The 12,943-nt window shown below is 42.2% G+C and overlaps 1 protein-coding gene across 2 annotated transcripts in view; it reads left to right on the forward strand.

Moving 5' to 3' along the window:
* The window catches only part of LOC129857680 (protein FAM53B-like), a 45,866-nt gene extending 39,938 nt beyond the window's left edge, over window positions 1-5,928 (forward strand). For both annotated transcript variants that reach the window (XM_055926174.1, XM_055926165.1), the window contains one exon: window positions 4,397-5,928. In XM_055926174.1, coding sequence (XP_055782149.1) covers window positions 4,397-4,756 — 360 coding nt within the window. In that variant the 3' untranslated portion in view covers window positions 4,757-5,928. The remainder of the gene's footprint in view (window positions 1-4,396) is intronic.
* The last annotated feature ends 7,015 nt before the right edge of the window (window positions 5,929-12,943 follow it).

A 12,943-nucleotide genomic window follows, 5' to 3' on the forward strand; every position in this document is an offset into this window, starting at 1 on the left:
TACATCTCTGGGGGCAAGAGAAATTGCAGTGTAGAGAGAAGGTTATTTAGCTAGCAGAGCGGAGTTTCATGAATGAATATCTTCTCATTGGCCTGGGTTCAGGCTCATGAAGTGACGGGGGTCACTTCTCCCATCCTCTCCATTCCTGGGATGACAGGCATGGTGAGCATAGCTGAGCTGCAGCCCCTGTGGGGTTGTGGGAATATCTAAGTAGTCGGGTTGGTGTAGTGGCATGGGGCCCTGCTATGGCAGCAAACTGTGACACAAACACACACCCACATACACACACACACAGGTAAATATGTTAGACTTGTAATAGTCTCTGTCTGTCTGCCTGCCAGTAATGGGTAAAGCTCCATTCTTTCCCCTCCTGTGTCTGCGTTTGTTCCAGGAGGTCCCTCTCTCTCCCATAACACACTGTCTCTCTGGGGGCATTTTATTATACCAGTACCTCCTTTTTTTATATGGGTCTAGGAAATACGCTCTGATCAAGAGCTTTAGCTGAGTGACTGCTATTTGTGTGTGTGTGTGTGTGTGTGTGTGTGTGTGTGTGTGTGTGTGTGTGTGTGTGTGTGTGTGTGTGTGTGTGTGTGGTGTGTGTGTGTGTGTGTGTGTGTGGACGTGTGTGTGTGTGTGTGTGTGTGTGTGTGTGTGTGTGTGTGTGTGTGTGTGTGTGTGTGTGTGTGTGTGTGTGTGTGTGTGTGTGTGGACGTGTTTAACTATTCTTGTGGGGACCAGAAGTCCCTACAAGAATAGTAAACGAACAAAAAGTTGGCCAGCTGGGGACATTTTGTTAGTCCCCACAAGGTCAAATGCTATTTCTAGGGGGTTTAGGGTTAAGGTTAGTATTAGTGTTAGGGTTAGAATTAAGTTAAATATTAAGGTTAGGAGCTAGGGTTAGTTGTAGGGTTAGGGTTAGGAGCTAGGGTTAGGTTTAGGGTTACGATAAAGTTTAGGTTTTTTGGTTAGGGTTAAGGTAAGAGTACGGGTTAGGATTAGGGTTAGGTTTAGGGCTAGGGGTTAGGGAAAATAGGATTTTGAATGGAACTGAATTGTATGTCCCCACAAGGTTAGCTGTACATAAGTGTGAGTGTGAGTGTGAGTGTGTGTGTGTGTGTGTGTGTGTGTGTGTGTGTGTGTGTGTGTGTGTGTGTGTGTGTGTGTGTGTGTGTGTGTGTGTGTGTGTGTGTGTGTGTGTGTGTGTGTGTGTGTGTGTGTGTGTGCATTGTCTTCAGAAAGTATTCATATCCTCTTGGCGTATTCAACATTTTGTTGTGTTACAGCCTGAATTCAAAATGGATTTTTATTCTCACCCATCTACACACACTACCCCATAACGACAAATTGAAAACATGTTTTTAGAAATGTTTATATCAGAAATATCTCTCTTGCATACGTTTTCACACCCCTGAGTCAATACGTGTTAGAATCACCTTTGGCAGCGATTACAGCTGTGAGTCTTTCTTGGTAAGTCTCTAAGAGCGTTGCACACAATATTTGCACATTATTCTTTTTGAAATTCTTCCCAGCTCTGTCAAGTTGGTAGTTGATCATTGCTAGATAGCCATTTTCAAGTCTTGCCATAGATTTTCAAGCTGATTTAAGTCAAAACAGTAACTAGGTCAATCAGGAACATTTAATGTCGTCTTGGTAAGCAACAGTGTATTATTTGGCCTTGTTATTGTCCTGGATTTTGCCTGTGCTTAGCTATATTCCAGGTTCTTGTATCATTAAAAACTCCCTAGTCCTTGCCAATGATAAACATACTCATAACATGATGCAGCCACCACCATGCTTGAAAATATGAAGAGCGGTACTCAGTGAAGTGTTGTGTTGGATTTGCCCCAAACATAACGCTTTGTATTCAGGACATAAATGTAATTTCTTTGCCACGTTTGTTGCAGTTTTACTTTAGTGCCTTATTCTGAACAGGCCTCCTTTTCACTCTGGCATTTAGGTTAGTATTGTGGAGTAACTACAATGTTGTTGATCCATCCTCAGTTTTTTTCTATCACAGCCATCATACTCTGTAACTGTTTTAAAGTCACCATTGGCGTCATGGTGAAATCCCTGAGCAGTGTCCTTCCTCTCCGACCACTGAGTTAGGAAGGACGCCTGTATCTGTGTAGTGACTGGGTGTATTGATACACCATCCAAAGTGTAATTAATAACTTCACCATGCTCTACGGGATAGTCAATGTCTGCTTTTTGTATTTGTACCCATCTACCAACAGGTGACCTTTGCAAGGCATTGGAAAACCTCCCTTGTCTTTATGGTTGAATCTGTGTTTGAGATTCACTGAAAATCATTTTTAACACTATTATTGCACACAGAGTCCATGCAACTTATTATGTGACTTGTTAAGTAAAATTGTGCTCCTGAATTTATTTAGGCTTGCCATAATAAAGGGGCTTCTTTTCATTTTTCATTAATATGTAAGTTTCTAAAAACATAATTCCACTTTGACATTATGGGGTATTGTGTGTAGGCTAGTGAAACAAAATATCAATTGAATACATTTTCAATTCAGGCTGTAACACAACAACATGTGGAAAAAGGCGGGTGCTCTAGAAAACAAAAGGTGGGTAAACTGCAGATTATTAAAACCCCTTTCTGCAAATCCTGGTCTTAGCCCAATATGATTTAATAAGAAGCATACTGTAGAGAATACCCCCCCCCCACACACACTCTCTGCCTCTCCCTCATTCCCCCTCTCCTCTGTGTGTTATAATTAGAAGGGGGTACTACAAGGGTTGAAGAAAGAGGGAGAGGCCCTCAAAAATCCCCTTTCCACTCCATTGAGGTGACTACAGCAAAGCATTGGCCTTCAGTGGTCACCTGATATATTATTGGTGTACCAAATGTGTCTAAATGTTAGCTTTGTGTATGTTTTAGCCACAGAATGTAAAGCTGACATTGCCAAAGATAGTAAACATGAAAGTTATATAAACCCAGCACTTTATATTTTTATTTGATTTGTCTCATAACGTAGTGTATTTGGGAGCCCCAAACCAAAACATGTACGTTTTGTAAAAGCATTTGGTTAAAGTCTCTACCAGTCCATTGTAAGAGGAAGAAGTGAATGAGGGATTTGAGGAACATTAGAGTTGTCCATCATGTGTGCCGTGGGCTATAGAAACACACTCATCTCTATTCACCTCCATGCCTTCAACATCTGCTACTGGGAGAGAGGGACGCTTCACCCTTTCACTGCTGGAATGCCTCTGCTCTGGCTCTATTGTAAGGTTGAGGGAATGAATGGCTTGTTCCTCGCCATTCGTTCATTTTTGTAGAGCGCGTCCCTATTCTGATTATCAGCTGTTGTCAAACACACATGGCTGTGAAAATACGATTCTCTTCCTCAGTAGTGTGCAGTGAATTCTATTAGATGAAAAGTCTAAATGAGTATGACATCCTGGCATTTAAAGCATACAGATTTTTTGAAATTGCACATTATACTATAAAACGTTATATTTTTGCGTAACCAAAAAGCCTACTGTTTAGAATGCAAATATAGGTATTCAGACACTGCCATTCTAACTAGCCCTCTCTCGCGCTTTCTCTCGCTTTCTCTCTCTCGTTAGTAAACACACACACGCACTCTCTTAAGCATACTTGTAGTTGTCACCCAAATAGCCTGATTTACACACCTTGCATGGGCACCGTGTGTTTGTCGTACACACACGTCTCTGAAAGGAGAGATCACACCTAGGTAAACCCAGAGCTGCTCCAGAGTAATCTCTCCTCTCCTGAGGGCTTGTGACGTCCATTTGCTGGGTGTTTGCTCATTAGAGCATGCACGGACACACACACACACACACACTATACATTTTCCCTTTTGTCCAACACACAATTATTTCTAAGTGTCAACTTGATGATGGGTGTGTGAGTTGGCCAGTACAGTTCAAGAAGCTAGGTCAAGCCAAACAAGCAGGAGGAATCATATATAGAACATTATAAGTCTTCAGGAAAGCTTGCCATTTTGCCCGGTGTGTTTTTGTGCTTCATCCCCTCAGTGCAGCAGGACAGGGAGAAACATGGGGTTGGGAGGAAGAGGATACGTTTGTGGTTTGCAACTGATCTCACCATGTTGTCTTTCCACTGTGTTTCCTCTGACTGTGAACAGACTAACCAGGACATTAGCACAACTAGCTCCCTGGTGGGAGGGCGAGTTCAGCTCCACCAGTGAAGCACGAGTCACACACCCACATGCCATAAAGACCTAGCTCTCAGGTTTCTCTGAACAACTCTCACAGAGTGTTACTGACGGGTTAATTAAGTTAGGTTGTGTGACCTGAATCAAGATTGAACAGTAAGACAAGGATACTGTAAATGTGTTGTGTTATACCAATCAAAATTACCCTTTCTTTCCCTCTTATTTCTTCTCTCAAACAGAAACTCCAGACTTTCTACAGCTTGAGCTGCCCTGGGTTCTCTGGTCCGGACAGCTGTCAATCAAACATGCCCCCACCCTCCTCCGGGAGCTTGAGCCAATCGGAATCTTACTTCACCTGTGCGCCTGACCTAGGTGCTGAGACTCAACAGGAAGTGGATGAGGAGGAGGATGACTCTTCCTATGAGGAGCTGGACAGTGACTCTGCGTGTAGCCTGGACTCTAGGCCCTGGTCCCCATGCGGGGGAGGGGGGGAGAGAATGGGGGAGGGACACACCCTCTGGAAGGGTGAGTGTGGGACAGAGAAGGATATCTACCAGCTGGGAGGAGAGCTGGACATCGACCAGATCGAGAGGAACTGAACGGAACCTGAAGCCTTTGGATAAAGGATTGTCGTAACTTTTTGTGAATTTTGCAGAAAGACGTAGAATTTAGAACTTCATGACCACGCGAAGGATGCCTTACGTATGATAGGGGGATATTGAGCGGATTGAAACGACCTTAGAGAGAGGAACTTGGCGATTTTGGACAGAGTTGTTTTTGGAACATTACAAGGACGTTTGCGAATACTGTGGGAGGCAAGGGATGTTGTACTGTATGTGATGTCAATGAAGGACAAAGCACGTGGAACTGTTGATAGAAAGTGTTGCATGTTAAACTTTGAGGTCCTGCGGGACAAACAGTTGTTTTGAACTGTCTCGTTGTCTTTCTGAATTGAAAGGCAGTTGCTTTCGCTTGGTGACGTGCAGCCTAACTCTGGAGTGGAGATCGAGGGATAGTCTTTAACACCTCCAAAAACTCCTCTCTCCTCTAAAATGGAGTACCTCCGTATACAACTGGACAGAACTAACGGTAAGGTTTTAGTACTGTAGCATTTGCAGCAGGAGTATGTTACAACTTCTGCTTTTCTCTACCAGACTAGGGGGACATGATGGCCTGAGAGAGAGGGATGAAGTAGAGCAGGAGAGAAACAATATGTTATTTTCATATATACCTCCCCTTGACCCTTTTCTTCAACTATTCTTACGGGAAGAATATCCCCTGCTGAATTCCAAGTTGACCCCTATACCGTAGGCACTCCTGTAGATCTGAAAGAATGAAAGTACCAGTATTACTTTCCTTTTGATTGTCTGTGTGGAGTTTTCACTATATATGCTTACATCTATCCAAGTGTTTCAGGTCTTCAGGAGTGCCTAGGGGATAGGGGTCAATTTGGAATTCATAAAGTATTCACACATCATCGCTGAACGTAAATAAGCTTTAAGGGGTTTGGAAATACCTGCCGATTTGTTCGGTCAGATACATGTCTTTTACACCTCAGAAATCCCTGCCCGAAACAAGCCTTTCTCACTTTTTATAGATTCTAATATGCAAAATGTATATTTGAATAAACACAGAATTTTAAATCTTCAGTTCTAATATCAATGTATATTTTTCTAAATGTATGTTTTTATGATCTGTTTGTGAAGGATCGGGAATAAGAGACCTTACTTTAACAGGACAGACATGAAATAAAAACGCAAACTGCCGTGGTCATGTTGTTTCATTATTATCAGGGTGCCATTACACATGATGGTACAGCTTGACATTAAGCCTTCATGACATAGTGTGTGTTTACATAGATGTGCCTCTGATCTGATGTCCTCTAATTTGTTTATGAAGTCTTTGAACTGCCATTGACTTTGGCATATCATGCAACGTAAGCTGTTGATACCCTATGATGGATACAGTCAGTTAGGTTAACATCTGTGTGCTCTATGATGCTGTTACACAACCCACCGCCACCAAGCAAAATGGCAGGAAGTCTAGACACAGAATACCCCCGCAATGCCACTGACCTCTGAGACAAGAGGAAGTGATGTCACAGCCACCGGAATGCTTCTTCTCTCCTCAATTCAGTTGGAAGGCAGACGGACACGTCGCCAAGGTGGGGCTGTTTTGCCTGGGGATATCCTGTCATGTGTATCTAATGTCTGTCTATGTCTGAGGAAGTTAAAAGAACCTGCTGCCACAGTGAAGAAAAGAAGACTTCAAATTAGGTTCTAGAGTTATGTCTACACTGTATTTTCTTCTGCCCCCGGGGTGCTTCATTGTTCTTAGTGGAGTGGAGTTTTCCCACAGTGGACTGATAGGGAGAAGTGTACGGACCTGTTTGCAACGTCTCTCAAAACAGGATGTTGCAACCAGCTGAATGCCCTATCCAAACTCTAACCTCAGTGGGGTGTTACCTTACCACATACACACACACACACACACACACACACACACACACACACACACACACACACACACACACACACACACACACACACACACAGACAAAGGCCTTTGAATGAATGCTGACTGTGCACTCTGTCAGTAAACAGAGAGAACTTGTAAACTGGTCTGAAAATATTGTGACTGCCTTTCTCGCATCTGTTAAGGGATGGGATGTACTCCCAACGACTCCATCTCTCCTCAGAGCTGTTGTCACAGCTGCCCACACAGTGCCAGAGGGGGATTACCGATTCAATCAAAGGATGGATGGATGCAGGGAGGTTTGAGGAGGGGTGAAATATTAAATGAAGGAAGGGGAGGCTGTCTTGGCTGTTGAAAGCAGCAAACCTCCAGTTCACAGCCCATTTCTCTCTTCAGCACAATGAGCCTGGAAACACAGCATCACGTTGCCACGGACAACACGTCAGTCGCTCGCTCAGACCCAAAGGTCACTGACCTCCCTCCACACACACATACACACTTCCTGTCAGACAGGAAGTAGCAGGCTGAGAGGAATAGATATTTAGAGTCTGAGGTAACACAAACACCCACTCACACGACTGGCCCAGGCCTATAAATAAGGGGCATTGTGTAGTAGAGGCTGTTAAATGTGGACATTAGTGAGAAAGAGGGAAATAGCAGTGTTACTCAAAGTCACAGATCCTGGGCTATATAGCCCCGATTACTTGTGTGAAAACACTGGTGATGTTTTAGGTGTAAGCAGAGATTTGACTTAGTCAGCAGAAAAGGCTTTCGCCCTCAGAACTACTGAGGAGTAGCATACGATGCATTCATTGCTTTGTAAAGGGTCATTTCAAGACAGATTCAAAGAGCATAGCCCAACCACTGCAATAAAGAATAAAGAAAATACATCTGGTCTTCCATGTTCAAAAAGTTTTCACACCCCTCAGCTTTATTCATTTTTGTTTTGTTTATAGCATTCATTTAAAATGTATATTTTGTGTCACTGGCCTAAGCACAATACCCCATAATGTCAAAGTGGAAGTATGTCTTTTGACATTTTTACAAATGAATTAAACATGAAAATCTGAAATGTCTTGAGTCGATAAGTATTCAACCCCTTTTGTTATGGAAAGCCTAAATAAGTTCACGAGTACAAATTTGCTTAACAAGTCACATACTAAGTTGCATGGACTCACTCTGTGTGCTATAATAGTATTTAACTAGATTTTTGAATGACTACCTCATATCCCACACATACTGTACTCCACACATACAATTATCTGTAAGGTCCCTCAGTCGAGCAGTGAATTTCAAATACAGATTCAACCACAAAGACAACAGAGGTTTATATATATATTTTTTTTTTTTTTTTTTTTTAAAGCAGACATTGAATATCCCTTTGAGCATGGTGAAGTTATTAATACAATTTTGGATGGTGTTTTGGATGGTTCCTTACTCAGTTGCCGGAGAGGAAGGAAATCACTCAGGAATTTCACCATGAGGCCAAAGTTGACTTTAAAACAGTTTCATAGTTTGACGGCTGTGATAAGAGAAAACTGAGGGTGGATCAACAACATCTTTAATCTACAATACTAACGTAAATGACAGAGTGAAAAGAAGGAAGCTTGTACAGAATAAAAATATTCCAAAACATGCATCCTGTTTTCAATAAGGCACTAATGTAATGTAAAACTGCAACAAATTTAACAGAGACATTTACTTTATATTCTGAATACAAAGCATTATGTTATGGGAAAATCCAACACAAAATGTCACTGAATACCACTCTCCATATTTTCAAGCATGGTGATGGCTGCATCATGTTATTGGTCTGCTTGTCATCAGCAAGGACTAGGGAGTTTTTTAGGATACAAATAAATGGAATATAGCTAAGCACCGGCAAAATCCTAGATGAAAACCTGGTTCATTCTGCTTTCCACCAGACACTGGGAGACAAATTCACTTTTCAGCAGGACAATAACCTAAAACACAACACCAAATATACACCGGAGTTGCTTACCAAGACGACATTGAATGTTCCTGAGTGGCCTAATTACAGTTTTAACTTCAATTGTCTTGAAAATGTATGGTAAGACTTGAAAATGGCTGTCTAGCAATGTCCAACAACCAACTTGACAGAGCTTGAAAAATTTTAAAAAGAATAATGTGCAAATATTGTACAATCCCTATGTGCAAAGCTCTTAGAGACTTACCCAGAAAGACTCACAGCTATAATTGCTGCCAAAGGTGATTGTAACATGTTTTGACATAGGGGTGTGCATACTTATGTAAATTAGTACCTCATAACTACATCATACTGCATCATGACCAGGGCTTTAAATTCACTGAATGTCATGTCCTGTACCTTTCTCACTCAGTGGGTCATATTAGTCTCCACTGTGTAATGGGTGAGCATCAAATAAAATAACATTTTATTGGTCACATACACATTGTTAGCAGATGCGAGTGTAGCGAAATGCTTGCGCTTCTAGTTCCGACAGTGCATTAATATTTAACAAGTCATCTAACAAATTTACAACAACTACCTTATACACACAATGTAAGGGGGTGGAATAAGAATATGTACATATAAATATATGGATGTGTGTTGGCCGTGCGGCACAGGCAAAAATCAATAGATGTATATACATATGAGAAGTAATGTAGGATATGTAAACATTATTAAATTGGCATTATTTAAAGTGACTAGTGATACCATTTTTAAATCAATTTATTAAAGTGGCCAGTGATTTGAGTCTGTATGTTGGCAGCAGCCCCCCAGGTCAGTGATAGCTGTTTAACAGTCTGATGGCCTTGAGATAGAATCTGCTTTTCAGTCTCTTGGTCCCAGCTTTGATTCACCTGTACTGACCTCGCCTTCTGGATGATAGCGGGGTGAACAGGCAGTGGCTTGGGTGGTTGTTGTCCTTGATGATCTTTTTGGCCTTCCTGTGACATCGGGTGCTGTAGGTGTCCTGGAGGGCAGGTAGTTTGCATAGACACCTATCTGTGTCTGACAGGTGGCCAGTGTTATGTCACTGATTAACTATACCTCTCCACTCAAAGGTCAATGGGATCTGGCACCACAGCCCTACAGTTTGTCACCATGGTTTCTGCTAAGCCTTTCTCTCTATCTATTCATCTTAATATATTTTATCTCCCTCATAAGGCCAGAATCTATGGATTTATGTGGTAGTGCCTTATACAGTTACACGGACCATTTGTATTTCCCTTCAAGTTGGCAAGGTAGACTAGTGATTAGAGCGTTGCGAGTAACCGAAAGGTCACTGGTTCAAACTGACAAAGTGAAATGTCTGTAGATGTGCCCTTGAGCAAGGCACTTAACACACTTAACGCCAAGCTGTACCAACTGAGCCACATGGGAGGAGTTGGGATATGCTCTACCAACTGAGCCTCAGGAGGTGTTGGGACATGCAAAAATATATATAATACACACTTGTACATGTGTGAAATAGGACAAAAATTAGAACCCACCAAATTTGTATTATTGTCTTTACTTTTTATTGTATCCACACCACATTTAACCAATTCATATACTTGCCTGTCATTGTCTTTGCTTAACCATGACCTAAAACGTGGCATTCAAACATTTCAGCTAGCTCTCAGTGGGTCATATAAACATTGTAATTATTGTACACTGAACAAAAATATAAACGCAACATGCAACAATTTCTAAGATTTTACTGAGTTACAGTTCATAAAAGGAAATCAGTCAATTTAAATAAATAAATTACGCTTTAATCTATGGATTTCACATGACTGGCAATACAGATATGCATCTGTTGGTTACAGATACCTTAAAAAATGCAGGGGCATGGATCAGAAAACCAGTCAGTATGTGGTGTGACCACCATTTGCCTCATGCAGTGTGACACATCTCCATCGCATAGAGTTGATCAGCCAGTGGATTGTGGCCTGTGGAATGTTGTCCCACTCCTCTTCAATGGCTGTGTGAAGTTGCTGGATATTGGCGGGAATTGGAACACACTGTCGTAGATGTCGATCCAGAGCATTCCAAACATGCTCAATGGGTGACATGTCTGGTGAGTATGCAGGCCATGGAAGAACTGGGACGTTTTTAGCTTCCAGGAATCGTGTACAGATCCTTGTTACATGGGGCTGTACATTATCATGCTGAAACATGAGGTGATGGAGGCAGATGAAAGGCACGGCAATGGGCCTCAGGATCTCGTCACGGTATATCTGTGCGTTCAAATTGCAATTGATAAAATGTGTTGTGTTCGTTGTCCGTAGCTTATGTCTGCCCATACCGTAACACCACCGCCAACATGGGGCATTCTGTTCACACAATACCATACACGCTGTCTGCCATCTGCCCAGTACAGTTGAAACCTTGATTCATCCATGAAGAGCACACTTCTCCAGCGTGCAAGTGGCCATCGAAGGTGAGCATCTGCCCACTGAAGTCGGTTACGACGCCGTCAGGTCAAGATCTGGTGAGGACGACAAGGACACATATGAGCTTCCCTGAGAAGGTTTCTGACAGTTTATGCGGAAATGTTTCAGTTTCATCAGTTGTCCGGGTGGCTGGTGTCAGACGATCCCGCAGGTGAAGAAGCCGTATGTAGAGGTCCAGGGCTGGCGTGGTTACACGTGGTCTGTGAGGCCGGTTGGATATACTGCCAAATTCTCTAAAACTACGGAAGCGGCTTATGGTAGAGAAATGAACATTACATTCTCTGGCAACATCTCTGGTAGACATTCCTGCAGTCAGCATGCCAATTGCATGCTCCCTAAAAACTTGAGACATGTGTGGCATTGTGTTGTGTGATAAAACTGCACATTTTACAGTGGCCTTTTATTGTCTCCAGCACAAGGTGCACCTGTGCACAGCCAGAAGAGGACTGGGCACCCCTCAGAGCCTGGTTCCTCTCTAGGTTTTTTCTTAAGTTCCCACTGTTCTAAGGAGTTTTCCCTTGCCACCATGCTTTTACATCTGCATTGCTTGCTGTTTGGGGTTTTAGGCTGGGTGTCTGTATAAGCACTTTGTGACATCTGCTGATGTTTAAAGGGCTTTATAAATACATTTGATTTGATGATGATGTAATGATCATGATGTTTAATCAGCTTCTTGATATGCCACAACCGTCAGGTGGATGGATTATCTTGGCAAAGGAGAAATTCTCACTAACAAGGATGTAAACAAATTTGTGCACAAAATTTGAGCGCAATAAGCCTTTTGTGCAAATGGAACATTTCTGGCATCTTTTATTTCAGCTCATGAAACATGGGACCAACACTTTACATGCATTTATATTTTTGTTCAGTGTACATACAGTGCATTCGGAAAGTATTCAGACCCCTTGAATTACTTCTATGCTCATTTCGAGGCAAATAACACTGAAACATGCATGAGGATGACCAGGATGTGTACTCCGAGCATGCGCTGACCAACTGGCAAGTGTCTTCACTGACATTTTCAACCTGTCCCTGACTGAGTCTGTAATACCAACATGTTTCAAGCAGACCACCATAGTCCCTGTGCCCAAGAACACTAAGGTATCCTGCCTAAGTGACTACCGACCCGTAGCACTCATGTCTGTAGCCATGCCAACATACTGACTCAAATCTCTTGCCACTTTAATAAATGGATTTAATAATGGTATCACTAGTCACTTTAAATAATGCCACTTTAATAATGTTTACATATACTGCATTACTGCTCATATGTATACACATCTATTGCATCTTGTCTATGCCGCACAGGATCGCGCATCCATATATTTATATGTACATATTCTTATTCCACCCGCTTACATTGTGTGTATAAGGTAGTCGCTGTGAATTTGTTAGATTACTTGTTAGATATTACTGCACTGTCAGATCTAGAAGCACAAGCATTTCGCTACACTCACATTACCATCTGGTAACAATGTGTATGTGACAAATACAATTTGATTTGGTTTAATGTGGCATAACTCATGTCTAAACTTTTAGAATTGGAGGAAATTAGCTTTAAAACTGAAATAAATTTTCTACACACCATGGACAAATGTGTAGAATTACAGGAAATTAACTTCAATCAAGAGCGGGCCACTAAAATATTTTGGAGCAAGGTGGGGGAGTCCTAACCAGATCTTGCTTCGTGCCCTAAAAAAGCTAGAGCCGGCCCTGTTCCCAGCCAGTGTATTAGTGAGAATGTATGGGAGGAAAGAGGGAGGCACAGCACTGTTACTCTGTGGAAAGATACGTGCTGAGAGAAAGGAAATACATGCTCTGTGTTTTTCCCATAAACTCTCCTATGTGAGGCGAACTGGGCTGGCTGTTGACTGGCTGCTAGTGATGAC

Source organism: Salvelinus fontinalis, chromosome 1 (assembly GCF_029448725.1).
Source record: "Salvelinus fontinalis isolate EN_2023a chromosome 1, ASM2944872v1, whole genome shotgun sequence".
NCBI classification, from domain to species: domain Eukaryota; kingdom Metazoa; phylum Chordata; class Actinopteri; order Salmoniformes; family Salmonidae; genus Salvelinus; species Salvelinus fontinalis.